Below are 15,252 nucleotides of genomic sequence, written 5' to 3'. Positions count from 1 at the left end.
GAATAAACAGAAATGAAATAAATTAAATGAAATTATATAAATAAATAACTAAATAGGTAGCGGTTGCTTTAAGGGCTCCTCTAATTATCCCTCAGGCCGTCGTCATTTGTGTAGTGTACCTTAGTATCATTATTGCCAGGAATTTAGCTATTTATACATGTATGTATTTTTATTGAATAAGTCCAATAAACATCTGTTCTTATAATTGTTTATTTTAATATTCAGATGTACTAAATATCATAATCTTGAGGAAATTCATGTTTTTCAAGAATTGGTGTGAGTTTAACTGGTTTTATGGTGAACTTTCAACTAGTTCAAAGCCGAGGTTTGGGCCTTGTCCACTGCCCGGCCACATAACACGGGTCTGCCATTAGATCCTAACGACCCTCAGCTTTGCTCACATCTATTGTTCATCTAATGAGCCTATTCGGGTGTTGGGGTTATAAGGACAAAAGTTTAAAGGTTGCCATTGTGGAATTAGATCTGAAGACAGGATGTTTATGTGAGAGGTCTGTTTCTCCAGCTGACCTCCATAACCTTATGACCCATGATGAACTGAAGTTTTATTGCACCCATGTATCCTGTGTCTGGTTTTGTTCCCTCCTATACAAATAAAGGACTGCTAACTGAAGAGGAGAGGAGAAGGGTGTAAGTCGCATGGGGAGAGAAGAAAGTCTCTTCTCTCCGTTTGCAACTGAGGCGGTTCTCACTTGCGGAGTATATACTCGGTACAAAGTTGTCGTGTGTTTCATTGCTTTCAGGGAAAGAACCATGTCAGTGTAGCGTAAACCTGACATCGGGTCAGGTGCGAAGTGAAACAAACTCAGGACTGTCGGCCTTACGACTCACCCAATTTACATAGCTCACCTAATGAGCCTGTTTGGACTGGTGGTGGAGTGAAACCAACCTGAAGGAGAAATTTGAGATCCCATACCAGCTTTTTCTTAGACTGATGAAGGTACTTGGATGAATAGTGAAAAGTATTGAGCTAAAAACTAAAAGTCCAGTTGCCTTGACGGGTCTTGGGAATTTTTCCATCTGGCCTACATTATTTTGTGGACTTGGAGAAGGCTTATGACTGGATTCCCTTGGGAGTCTTGTAGAGGGCACTGCAGGAGTATACAACTCTCACTACACAAGTTCATCCTTGTATAGTGAGAGTTGTGTTTGCATTCTTGGGAAGAAATCAAACACATTCTCAGCCCCTTGTCTGCGATACAGTTTATGATTTTCAATGTGCAGTCAATTGGTCCTGTGGGCTTCAGCAGACCATAACTTTCAGCAGGTACTGGGGCAGTTTTAAGATGAGGTCAAAGCAATTTATCCATCAATTGATGTTCTAAATCTCACCTATGGCCATAAGCTTTGAGTAGTGACTGAAAGAATCAGACTGCAGCTTAATGTGGAAGTAATGAGTTTTGTTTGTGGGGTTATGACATGCAAAGAGTGTTCAGAGTAAAAACAAGAAGCCAGCTGAGGTTGTTCAGGCATCTGATTAGGATATCTCCAATATGACTTTAACTGGAAATTGCTTGGGCACATCCAACTGGTAGCAAGCAGACCCAGAAGGCACCGGAGAGATTACATAAGTCATCTGGTCTGCTAATGACTTGGGATCCCAAGAAAGAGCTGGAAATTGTTTCTGGGGAGAGGGACATTTGTACCGCCTTACTGAGCCTGCTGCAGTCCAGGAGAAACAACAAATTGTTCGATAGATGATTTCATAGATAGATATAGCCCAGAGTCATCTGCATAGCAGTGGTGATTAATACAGTGCTTCCTAATAACACTAGCTAAGGGAAGCATGTTTAAGGTGAAAAGAATCGGTCCTACTACAGAATCTTGTGGAACTCCATGACTTATTTTTGTACGTGTGGAAGGTTCTTCATGAACATGAACAAATTGGAATCTGTCCAATAAATTGGAACCACTTTAATGCTGTTCATTTGATTCCAGTCACATGCTCCAGTCTCTGTAATAAGATCCTTGGTGACTTTTAACTGCTGTTTCTGTGCTATGATGTGCTCTAAGTCCTGATTAAAAATCTTCAAATAGTTCAGTCCTGTGTAAGTGGTCTGATAGCTGCTTAGCAACAGCTTCTTCAAGGATTTTAAACATACAGTGGAGTGAAAAAGTGTTTGTCCCCTTCCTGATTTCTTTTTTTTTTTTGCATGTTTGTCACACTTTGTTTCAGATCATCAAACAAATGTAAATAAAAGATAATACAAGTAAACACATCATGCAGTTTTTAAATGAAGCTTTTTATTGTTAAAGGAAAACAAAATCCAAAACTACATCATAGCCCTGTGTGGGGCTATGTAGCCCCCCCGTTAAAACATAACTTAATTGTGGTTTATCACACCTGACTTCAATTCCTCTAGCCCCACCCAGGCCTGATTACTGCCACACTTGTTTGCAATCAAGAAATCACTTAAATGGGACCTGCCTGACAAAGTGAAGTAGACCAAAAGATCCTAAAAAGCTAGACATCATGCCGAGATCCAAAGAAATTCAAAAACAAATGAGAGAGTAATTAATATCTATCAGTCTGGAAAAGGTTCTAAAGCCATTTTTAAAGCTTTGGGACTGCAGCGAACTACAGTGAGAGCCATTATCTACAAATGGCGAAAACATGGAACAGTGGGGAACCTTCCCAGGAGTGGCCGGCCAACCAAAATTACCCCAAGAGCGCAGCGACAACTCATCCAAGAGGTCACAAAAGGCCCCACAACATCATCCAAAGAACTGCAGGCCTCACTTGCCTCTGTTAAGGTCACTGTTTATGACTCCACCATAAGAAAAAGACTGGGCAAAAATGGTCTGCATGGCAGAGTTCCACGACATAAACCGCTGCTCAGCAAAAAGAACATAAAGGCTCGTCTCAGTTTTGCCAGAAAACATCTTGATGATCCCCAAGACTTTTGAGAAAATACTCTGTGGACTAACAAGACAAAAGTTGAACTTAAATTAAATTAAAAGGCGGTGTCAGTTTTGCTACATTGAGGTTGAATGTTGGGCTGGTTAGCGTTTCTCTCATGCCTTTGTATTTAAATAGACAAAAAATAAATATTCAACACTTAAACCTATAAATCCAATAATTATTTTAAGAAGCATCATTTAAGATGTTATTGATATTAGAAACGAAGGATTTTTTGTCCTAGACTGTACACACTCGGTTGTCAGTTTATTAACACCAAACTTTGTCACTTTGATCCAACAGTCCTGTAATAAATCCTCCTTCATGAAGGTGATAATGTTCAGTTTGTGTTTCAAAGAGGTGCAGACTGAACTGTATGATTATTTTAGAAGATGTAGTCTGCTCTCCTGTTGAACTCTGCTGCATTATACAGAGAGGTGGTGTTGTTTTTTAGGCTGAACTCAATGATATGAAAGAGGGTAGAGGAAAGAAAAGAGACTCATGTCAGTACAATGCAATCCAATTCAGCAGCATGACAAACTCCAACCTCCAAAATGATCAACCAGTTGAATCAACACGTCTCTGAAACAGTTTGACCACAAACTGAACATTATCACCTTCATGAAGGAGGATTTATTACAGGACTGTTGGATTAGACTGACAAAGTTATAGTTAGGTGGACCTAATAAACTGACAATGGAGTGTTTATACTTTACCAATACACCCAGATATGATGCCAATATGAAAATATTCAGTCAATTAACAGTTAAGCCACAACAAACTGGAAACACAAGAATCAAACTGACAATTAGAATCAAACTGTATTTCTGGGTTCTGCAGCAAATTGCTTAGTTAGTAGTGATTACATAGTGTAGATGAAGCTGATAATGCTCTTTACTGTGATTTAGGGTTTTAGAAACATCTTTACACTCAATACTTTTCAAGGCTCAGAGAAATCACATCTCTGTTTTATTCTGACACTAAACAATGACTGTACAACAGTTATCAGTGTTAGTACATTAGACTGTTTTACCTGGACAGAACAATTTCCTGAGGTGTTTATAAATTTCTTTCATTTTTAGTCCATATATGATTGGATTAAAAAGAGGATGATACAAAATTGTTTGTAAGGACATTATTAAACGCACAATTTTTGGAAAATCAGTTTCCATTTGAACTAGAAGTACATCAAATGAACCCAAACAAGAAAAGTTGACTAGAACAATCAGGTGAGGTAAACAGGTCTGTGCAGCTTTTCTCCTGACTTCTCTACCACTTCGATAGGTGATTATAAATATCCTTATGTAGGTAAAAAGGATGAAAAGCACAGGGAGAATTAAAAAATTAACAAAACAAACCAAACCATATATATTTAGTTCTCTTGAAACACACTGAAGTTTAGAAACTGTGCTGTTACAAATGATTCCTTTAAAATGAATTGACACTGCTAACTGACCAGCAGGCAGAATCCAGGCTACAACCAGTAAAATACAGATGTTTCTTTTTGTCATGATAGTTGGATACTGCAGAGGTTTACATATAGACACATACCTGTCATAGGACATGGCTGCCAACAGTAAAAACTCTGAACCACCTAAAGAATAACCAACTTGAAACTGAAAGAGACATGCAGGATATGATATGATTTTTGTTTTTCAGATAAAACATCAAACAGAATCTTTGGGTAAAGAGCAGTGGTAAAAAGAACAGAGTTGAGTAACAAAGCTGCAATGAAAATGTACATAGGCTCATGGAGGTTTTTGTGAATCACTATCAGACACACAATAGTAGAATTACTGCAGATTATTAGAATATATGCTGTAAAGATGATCACAAAATAAACAAATCTGTATTTGTCCAGTTCCACATATGTATCAATAGTTATATATGTTATATTTAGGTTATTATCCATTAAGGTTTAAAAACAATGACAAGTGTTAATGACAAAGACTTGAAGTATCAAAGCAAAGATCACATGAACATATTATACAGTATACAGTGGGTACGGAAAGTATTCAGACCCCTTTAAATTTTTCACTCTTTGTGTCATTGCAGCCATTTGCCAAAATCAAAAAAGTTCATTTTATTTCTCATTAATGTACACTCAGCACCCCATGTTGACAGAAAAAAACAGAAATGTAGAAATTTTTGCAAATTTATTAAAAAAGAAAAACTGAAATATCACATGGTCATAAGTATTCAGACCCTTTGCAGTGACACTCATATTTAACTCACATGCTGTCCATTTCTTCTGATCCACCTTGAGATGGTTCTGCTCCTTCATTGGAGTCCAGCTGTGTTTAATTAAACTGATTGGACTTGATTAGGAAAGGCACATACCTGTCTATATAAGACCTTACAGCTCACAGTGCATGTCAGAGCAAATGAGAATCATGAGGTCGAAGGAACTGCCCAAGGAGCTCAGAGACAGAATTGTGGCAAGGCACAGATCTGGCCAAGGTTACAAAAGAATTTCTGCAGCACTCAAGGTTCCTAAGAGCACAGTGGCCTCCATAATCCTCAAATGGAAAAAGTTTGAGACGACCAGAACTCTTCCTAGACCTGGCCGTCCAGCCAAACTGAGCAATCGTGGGAGAAGAGCCTTGGTGAGAGAGGTAAAGAAGAACCCAAAGATCACTGTGGCTGAGCCCCAGAGATGCAGTAAGGAGATGGGAGAAAGTTCCACAAAGTCAACTATCACTGCAGCCCTCCACCAGTCGGGGCTTTATGGCAGAGTGGCCCGACAGAAGCCTCTCCTCAGTGCAAGACACATGAAAGCCTGCATAGAGTTTGCCAAAAAACACATGAAGGACTCCCAGACCATGAGAAATAAGATTCTCTGGTCTGATGAGACCAAGATTGAACTTTTTGGCGTTAATTCTAAGTGGTATGTGTGGAGAAAACCAGGCAGTGCTCATCACCTGCCCAATACAATCCCTACAGTGAAACATGGTGCTGGGAGCATCATGTTGTGGGGGTGTTTTTCAGCTGCAGGGACAGGACGACTGGTTGCAACTGAAGGAAAGATGAATGTGGCCAAGTACAGAGATATCCTGGAAGAAAACCTCTTCCAGAGTGCTCAGGACCTCAGACTGGGCCGAAGGTTCACCTTTCAACAGGACAATGACCGTAAGCACACAGCTAAAATAACAAAGGAGTGGCTTCGGAACAACTCTGTGACCGTACTTGACTGGCCCAGCCAGAGCCCTGACCTAAACCCAATTGAGCATCTCTGGAGAGACCTGAAAATGGCTGTCCACCAACGTTCACCATCCAACCTGACAGAACTGGAGAGGATCTGCAAGGAAGAATGGCAGAGGATCCCCAAATCCAGGTGTGAAAAACTTGTTGCATCATCCCCAAGAAGACTCATGGCTGTACTAGCTCAAAAGGGTGCTTCTACTCAATACTGAGCACAGGGTCTGAATACTTATGACCATGTGATATTTCAGTTTTTCTTTTTTAATAAATTTGCAATAATTTCTACATTTCTGTTTTTTTTCTGTCAAGATGGGGTGCTGAGTGTACATTAATGAGAAATAAAATGAACTTTTTTGATTTTGGCAAATGGCTGCAATGACACAAAGAATGAAAAATTTAAAGGGGTCTGAATACTTTCCGTACCCACTGTATCTGTCATTGGATTGTCTAATGTATTCACTGATACCCGACCTTGACATGAACTTGTGTGTGTGTTGAAATATTGCAACAAATACAAACCTCCAGAATACAAAGTGAACTGTTTGACTCTGTGGGTTGATTTTTATCAGCTTGTTTCTCCCTCCATGGATCTCATTAAACTCTCCACCAAGAGCTGTCGTCATGTGAACAACATCAGACTCTACAGGCCTGAACCAGTGGAGGCCCATTGTATAGCTGACACAGGCAGTTTCCTATGGTGCTAATGTGTTGGGGGCACAGAGAAGGATAAACCTTCAGCATGGTCTGTGGACTGTGACCTCCACTACAGGCATATGGACACTGCAACAGTGCTAACCACTCAGCAATATACATCACAATATACAGTATAATATATATACATATACTTATGAGCAGCACTTGGTGACAGTGGAGAGGAAAAACTCCCTTTAACGGAAGAAAAAACTTCCAGCAGAACTGGGCTCAGTTTGGGCGGCCATCTGTCTCGACCGGTTGGGGTTAGTGGATAGAGGAGAGAGAAAAGAACAACAACAATAAACAACAGATAGACACTGCAGGTTGGTGGGACCAGTAACTGTACATCAGTAATATACAGCTCCAGGACCAGGGACACGTGCAGAAGGTACAGAGAGAACAGAGAGAGAGGGAGAGCACAAGGTTAGTGACATTCAATGGTGGAATCTACTTGTGAGGTGGCAGGAGAAGACAAGGGGGGAGGGGAAGGGGGACCTGAGACTCGAACTCATGACTTATAAGTCCGACTCCCTATCCATTAGGCCACGACTGCCCCAACTGACATGTCTAAAATGTCTCCTCTCACGCAGCAAACAGACCATGACAGGAGTTGTGGACTAATACAGATAATAAACTGAGTTCAACAGTGATTACATAATCAGGTGAATGTTTGCATACAAGAGATCAGATGATGTTGTAATATGTGGAGTCCAGCGTGTAACAAAGTTCTTTACCTTTGATAATCTATTATGGTGGAAAGTTTAATGAGACCCACTGAGACTGAAGCAAACTAATAAAAAGTTTTCACAGCATCAAACCTCTCACTTCTGAATATTACAGATGAACATACATGTGAATTTCAAGGTCTGTCTGTGAATGAATACGATGCTCCAGAACAGGTTGGTTGTTGATGGAATTTTTAAGAGGAAATAATTGTCACTGCTTAGGCTATTTGCACATTTCATTAATGAACACTTCAGATAACATTAATGGATTGTGAGTTAAATGTTACATGTCTAAATATTGAAGGGTATGTGGAAGTTGACAAATACAGATATGTTTATTTTGTGATCATGTTTATAATTTATCTCCTAATAATCTGCTTTAACTCTACTATTGTGTGTCTTATCTGGATTCACAAAAACCTCCATGAGCCTATGTACATTTTCATTGCAGCTTTGTTACTGAACTCTGTTCTTTTCAGCACTAATATCTACCCAAAGCTACTGATCGATGTTTTATCTGAAAAACAGATCATATCATATTCAGCCTGTCTCTTTCAGTATTTTATATTTTATTTTTTAGGTACTGCAGAGTTTTTACTGTTAGCAGCCATGTCCTATGACAGGTATGTGTCTATATGTAAACCTCTGCAGTATCCAACTATCATGACAAAAACAAACATCTGTATTTTCCTGGTTCTTGCTTGGTTTGTAGCTGCCTGTCATATTGCAATCCCAACAATACTGAGTGCTGAAACTAAACTGTGCAACTTTACTTTAAAAGGAATATTTTGTAACAATGCACTTTATGGACTTTATTGTGTAAGAACAAGTGTAATTACTGTATATGGCGTATTTGCTTTATTTGATCTCTTAATTCTCCCTTTTCTCTTCATAATTTTCACATACACAAAGATATTTATTATCGCCTATCAAAGTGGTAGAGAAGTCAGGAGAAAAGCTGCAGAGACCTGTTTACCTCACCTGATGGTTTTAATCAGTTTCTCCTGTTTGAGTATATATGATATTGCTATAGTTCGAGTGGAATCCAGTTTTCCAAAAACTGCACGTTTAATAATGACTTTACAAATAGTTTTGTACCATCCTTTGTTTAATCCACTGATATATGGGCTGAAAATGAAAGAAATTTCTAAACATCTCAACAGGTTGTTCTGTCCAGCCAGAATCACCTGATTCATTCATTCACAGTTCCTAATGTATAGTCATTTCTTTCTTATAAAATCATGTCTTGATTATGATATGTTTCATATCTAAATTAAGAAACAGTTTATTTCTTGAGAGTAAAAATCATATTTACTGTTCCCAGCTGTGTCTGTCACTGCTGCACATGCTGACACCAGAGAAATTCATTATTTTTCACGTCCAGCTGGGACCTGAATGACCCTGTGTGCCTGGACAAACAGGAGAAGAAAGTTTGAGTGTGTGTGGTGGTCGGTGCTGGAGCATGTCTGATGGTTTTCATGTCAGATGTGGCCTTTGACCATGTTGAAAGGACAGGTTTGTTTGTAACTAAGCATTTCTGACATTTGTGATGAGAAAAAATGTAAAACACAATAAACCTAAAATAAACTGTGTTGTTGCTGTCAGGTAGTTATTTCCTCATCATGGGCTCATCTGCAACAAAGCCACCAACGATCTTCTCTTAGCCTCAGATAATGGACACGTCTATACTTGTCCTGCTAGACCTTAGTGCTGCATTTGACACCATTGACCACAGCATCTTATTACAGAAACTGGAGCATGTGACTGGAATCAAATGAACAGCATTAAAGTGGTTCCAATTTATCGGACAGATTCCAATTTGTTCATGTTCATGAAAAACCGTGCACACACACAAAAATTAGTCATGGAGTTCCACAAGATTCTTTTCACCTTAAACAATGTTTCCCTAGCGTTATTAGGTAGTATTGTATTAATCACCACTGCTATGCAGATGACTCTGGGCTATATCTATCTATGAAATCATCTATCAAACAATTTGCTGTTTCTCCTGGACTGCAGCAGGTTCAGTAAGGTGGTACAAATGTCCCTCTCCCCAGAAACAATTTCCAGCTCTTTCTTGGGATCCCAAGTCGTTAGCCTGCCAGATGACTTATGTAATCTCTCCAGTGCCTTCTGGGTCTGCCTGCTACCAGTTGGACGTAATCAGATGCCTGAACAACCTCAGCTGGCTTCTTCTTTTTTACTCTGAACACTCTTTGCATGTCATAACCCCACAAACAAAACTCATTACTTCCACTTTAAGCTGCAGTCTGATTCTTTCAGTCACTACTCAAAGCTTATGGCCATAGGTGAGATTTAGAACATCAATTGATGGATAAATTGCTTTGACCTCACCTTAAAATGAAGTCGTGGGGCAGTCGTGGCCTAATGGCTACACTGTAAAAAAAAAAAAAACTGTTGTTTTTACAGGAAAATACTGGCAGTTGTGGTTACCAGAGAATTCCTGTAAAAAATACAGCAGAACAGTAGATAACTTTACTGGCAAAATATGTAAATTGATTTACAGTGAATGAAATCACAGCTGAATCACGTTAAAAAACTGTTATGTCTACCAAAAAAAGTGTTCATTTCACATAACAGTGTTGTATATAAATAGACCATTTACTGTATTTTTTACAAATAACAATTGCTAATAGTGCATCAATAAATGGTCAAATTAACAGGAAAATACCAAACAAAAAACTAATTTAATCTGGTGGAACAACAGTAAAACGTTGCATTTTAAATGGAGCTGTTCTGTGAAATCTATTGATAATATGCTGTGTTTTTCTGTTTTAATAATCAAGTTATAATGTAAAAATTACTTTTAAACCTGCAAAATGATTACTGCTATGCCTTTATCAACACATGCAAAAATACATCATGAGAAAAGACGAGAGGAAAATAATTTTTGGGAAATTTATTTTAAAGTGTAGTAACGTTTTTGTTCATAAGTTTCAAGTCCTACTGTGAAACATTTCCAGAGACAGCAACTAGAAAACCATTATCAACATTTCCTGAACTAACTGGTTTGGGTCATATTTCAAAGGAAATTATCACAAATGGAATTCAAAATTGTTTATTTCAGTTTCCTACATTCTAATATCAGCATCTAAGCATGTAAACAAAATTTTGATTGAACTGGGTTATGCGCCTGGACCTTAAAAGACAACACCAGTGTTATTAAACTCATAGCCCTATTGTGCAAGTTTGTTGCTATAAGGACCGAAACGTTGTGAGGATTTTACAACAGAACAAATGGTCACTAACTTAAACCAATGTGGGGGTTGAATGTTTGCTTGACCCTTTCATGGTATGTGGTTCTGTCTGTTTTATTGGTTTAGTGTTTTAGGGTAGGAAGTTGTAAATAACTGCCAACAATTTGTTTCTTTGATGGTAAGAAGACTGAAGATAGTACCTGAACAAACGTGGAGTCTGTTCAAGATTAGTCCACCCCTTTCTTGTCAAAATGTATATAAACTGGTCTTTTAACACAGACGGGAGAGGACTTTCTGCAAGGACGTCCTCTCCGGGCCCGTGATTAAACTGAGATGATTCATCACACTTGTGGTTGTTTTCTGAGAATTAGCAACTCTCAAACTTAACAAAATTTCTACCACAATTTGGCGACGAGGATGGGATGGACAGGCCACTGACCGGCGCCTGTTCTGGACCGATGGAACCACCGGTGGTAAAATTTAAAAATGAAGGGAAAGTTCCGCTCCGACAAACGGAGGGCTGGAATCCCACCTGAGGTCAGAACGGGTGGCGGACAGTGGATGCTCCATTCCTTTGATAAGTGAGTACAGTGTTATGAATCATTTCTTGTGTATGTCTGTTAAGTGTTGATTTATGTTTTTGGTCTGCGTCAAAATGAAAAACCCTAGGTGTGTGTGTTTGGTAATCACGTGATCTTTGTAATCCCTCCTGGTAATGAGACCAGTGTGTCTGAGGACAGACGCCAGATGATGAAAAAGTAATCCTAAAAAAACAAAAAACAAAAAAGAAGAAAAAAAAAAAGAAACAACGAGAAAACCCCACTGGCTGAGGATTACAAACGTAAGTCTTCCTTCGGGAAGCCATATGGTTTATTAAGGAAACGACCCGTACGTGGAAAACATGAAAAAATTAAGACAGTACTGAAGAAGTAAGCTCTGATTGTTAATGAGAAGTTCGATAATGTTGTTAATGTGAACTAAGCTGTTAAATGAGAAGTACGCTATTGTTAATGAGAAATACAACAATGTTGTTAAATGAGAAGTAAGCTATTGTTAATGAGAAGTATGCTATTGTCTATGAGGAGTAAGATGTTATTGGCTATAAGAAGTGAACTATTATTGTCTATAAGAACCACCTTAGAATTTGTCCCATATCATGAACTGGGCATATGAATGTGATGATAATGTCATAAGCTTTGTGGTGACTCCTTCAGTGTCTTGTATGCACAATGTGTGTACAATAAGGGTACGTTGCTCGGAACGAATGTGTCATACAAACTACCTGGCTGGAGTGAGTCATCCAAAGTTAGTGTTTGCATGATAAGATCTGACCATACGATGAGATGGGAAGATCAGTGTGAATGAGAAATTATTGTGTGTGTTATAAGCCCAATGAAAGTGTCAGCACCAGCCCCAGTGCTAAATGATGGTAGAAAAATGGGTTAAAAAATATGGTTATAGAATGTTGTTGAGAAGGAGAAGAGGAAGTGAAAGAAGGAAAACAAATAAGGAAGAAATAAATTGGCACTCTTTTCAGGAGTGAGAAAGGGAGGCAGAAATAGAAGTAAGAAAAAACTGCTGCAGAATTAAGGGTAAAGTTAGAGAAATGATGTTGAGGAGAATAAGAAGGTAAAATTGAAATGTAGGGTGAGAAAGTAGAAGTTATGTGTTACAGGTTCGTCAAACTCCGATGGGGACACATCAGACCCACAACACAGCACCAGTGGGATCACAACAATTCACCGCTACGATGGACACCTTGGATGAAGCTGTGCGGACTGCAATTCCTCTGAGAGTCTGCTGGTTTCAGATTCATGATACTGGACAAAAGGGGGGTGAGTGAGTCACCAGCTGATTGTTGCACCCGCATGGAAACTGGACACATATCCTATAACTGAATCAACAAAGACTGATGAAATACAATTGAAACCCATATGATATGAAACCCATCCTCAGGAAACCCATATGATGACAGTGCTATAGAAATACCCTGACTAATAATGTAATGTTTTTTTCCCTCTGATTGGTAATTATAATTGTGTTGACACTTTGTGTCAAAAGGGGGGAATGTGAGGATTTTACAACAGAGCAAATGGTCACCAACTTAAACCAATGTGGGGGTTGAATGTTTGCTTGACCCTTTCATGGTATGTGGTTCTGTCTGTTTTATTGGTTTAGTGTTTTAGGGTAAGAAGTTGTAAATAACTGCCAACAATTTGTTTCTTTGATGGTAAGAAGACTGAAGATAGTACCTGAACAAACGTGGAGTCTGTTCAAGATTAGTCCACCCCTTTCTTGTCAAAATGTATATAAACTGGTCTTTTAACACAGACGGGAGAGGACCTTCTGCAAGAACGTCCTCTCCGGGCCCGTGATTAAACTGAGATGATTCATCACACTTGTGGTTGTTTTCTGAGAATTAGCAACTCTCAAACTTAACAAAATTTCTACCACAATGTGCAGCAATGGGTAAATTTGACAAAATGTAACTCAAGTACCTTAGCCAGCTGCTGAAACCCACCTAACCAGGCACTTTTAAAACAAAACCGAAACTTAAAGTGCCCTGTTGTACTGCCAGGCACAGGTTGTTCCAAAAAATTAAATAATGCCAGCGTTATGCTTTAAACTTTGAAAGAAACAGAAAAATGTCCAGCTTTAAAGAGGCTAATCCTCTGACTGTTCGTTTCAGAAGTTTTAGCTTTGTGTATTATGACAATAATGGCAAAACATATGGTAATTAAACCCACAATTTGTATTATGGTAAATAAGGCACAATATGTAATTTTTGTTTTAAAGTCTTAATGAAAACTAACAGTACCTCTTCTCAAATGAACAGTCAGAGTGCACAGAAAGACATTTAGCCTTCACCCCACTCGTAGTCAGCAAGTTCCTGTATGACTGTGAGGACTAGAGGGTTGATGTTCAGACAGCGCTTCGAGCTTTTCTCTACTTTCGATCCTTTCTCTGGGTTGATCGAGAAAAAACACCTGTAGAATAAAAGCATATTGAGCATTTTAATTGATCAGCAAGTTTTGTAAATACATACATACAGCATCTCACAAAAGTGACTACATCCCTCTCATTTCTGCAAATATTTTATGGGATCTTTTTGTGGGATAACTCTATAGGCATAGGCAAGTTATATTAAAGTTTCATTTCTATAGAGTTGTCCCATGAAAAGATACAATAAAATATTTGCAAAAATGGGAGGAGTGTACTCACTTTTGTGAGATACTGTATATAGTACCGTGCAAAAGTTTTAGGCACACTATGTGTATTGTCTCAGCAGTGCCATACAGACCATACATATTACTAAGATATACCAAGGAAATTTCTGTACAAAAAGAACACAAAAAATGTAATTCTGGATTTAGTCTCAGGATTTTTTGCCCCAGAAGGGTTTCAAAGAAGGGCAACGAATCCTGAGGTGGCCTGAGACTTCATTAAACTTTTTACCTCCTCTGCATTAGCATCAGATGGTTGGAACATCACCCTGAGTTTTTCCATCTTTTGCTGCTGGCTCTCTTGAGTTTCTTCACGGGGCAGAAATTTTACATTCCATTTAATGCATCCATAGATGTCCTGCATTGCTACTCTCTCTTCTAATGGGATTTCGTCTGTGTCATCTGAGTCATCAGTGGGACTTCTTTTTCTTATTTGGGTGTTGAAGTGCGCCTCATATTTTCAGTTCTGTTTTGCAACTGTTTGACAGGAATGGTAGCCTGTTCCAACAATATCGCCCTCTATAACATCTTGCAGAGAATTGGGATATTTTGCCACCACTTTTTTTGCAACGTCAGTTGAATGCTTTTTACCTACATGAGGGCATTTTTCCATCATCTTAGTCACCACAATCCGGACCATTTGTCTCCTCAGTTTTGGGCTTAGCCTTTTCCCCCTCTCCAAAGAATGCATCACTTCCTCAGGAAATGTACTCCATGGAATTTCAGGACCGTAAGAGTGCGGTACCTAATTAAAATGCAGGCACTTCTGTTAATATTTATATGACAGATTTATGTGAAATAAAATGAAGTAAATAAATAAATTCAGTCTTGATTTACTCTCACGCAGGAATTTCAAAGTTGTCGTCCCACTGTGTGTGAAATCCTGGGGTGCTGAAGGAGATTGGCGTACTTTGTGGTGAAACGGAGAGTGATGACGGCGACTGGATAGGTGAGGCTTCCACAGATGATAGTGAGCTGTCCTCGGGAGTTTGGTCTTTAAATGACAAATAAATAAGGTTATGAGTCACACTGTACAATATCACACAATGTGCACGACTGCTTTTGATTTTGAATAGATTACATATTTTTATATGTTGAAAAACATTGTGTGGTGATTTTACTTACATTTCCGTTTCCAAACAGAAAGAAGCTTTCTGGCTTGTACAGGTCTTAATACGGTCATCAAATCGGCCTCCGTTTACAAATCGTAGATCATCATATGTCTCAAATCCAATGGACTGCAAATGCTCTTCCAGGATCTTTTTGTTTACTGC

At 38.7% G+C, this 15,252-nt stretch overlaps 1 protein-coding gene across 1 annotated transcript; it reads left to right on the top strand.

Moving 5' to 3' along the window:
• The first annotated feature begins 7,800 nt into the window (after positions 1-7,800).
• On the top strand, positions 7,801-8,727 carry LOC113123814 (olfactory receptor 6N2-like). The gene has a single exon (XM_026296119.1). The coding sequence runs from the start codon at positions 7,801-7,803 to the stop codon at positions 8,725-8,727; it is 927 nt and encodes a 308-aa protein (XP_026151904.1).
• The last annotated feature ends 6,525 nt before the right edge of the window (positions 8,728-15,252 follow it).

Source organism: Mastacembelus armatus, chromosome 21 (genome assembly GCF_900324485.2).
Source record: "Mastacembelus armatus chromosome 21, fMasArm1.2, whole genome shotgun sequence".
Lineage (NCBI taxonomy): Eukaryota > Metazoa > Chordata > Actinopteri > Synbranchiformes > Mastacembelidae > Mastacembelus > Mastacembelus armatus.
This window is presented reverse-complemented; position numbering and strand designations above follow the sequence as displayed.

Bases quoted from the DNA above. Each gene is read 5' to 3' on its own strand.
- LOC113123814 (XM_026296119.1), top strand. From the start codon at position 7,801: ATGGATTGTGAGTTAAATGTTACATGTCTAAATATTGAAGGGTATGTG.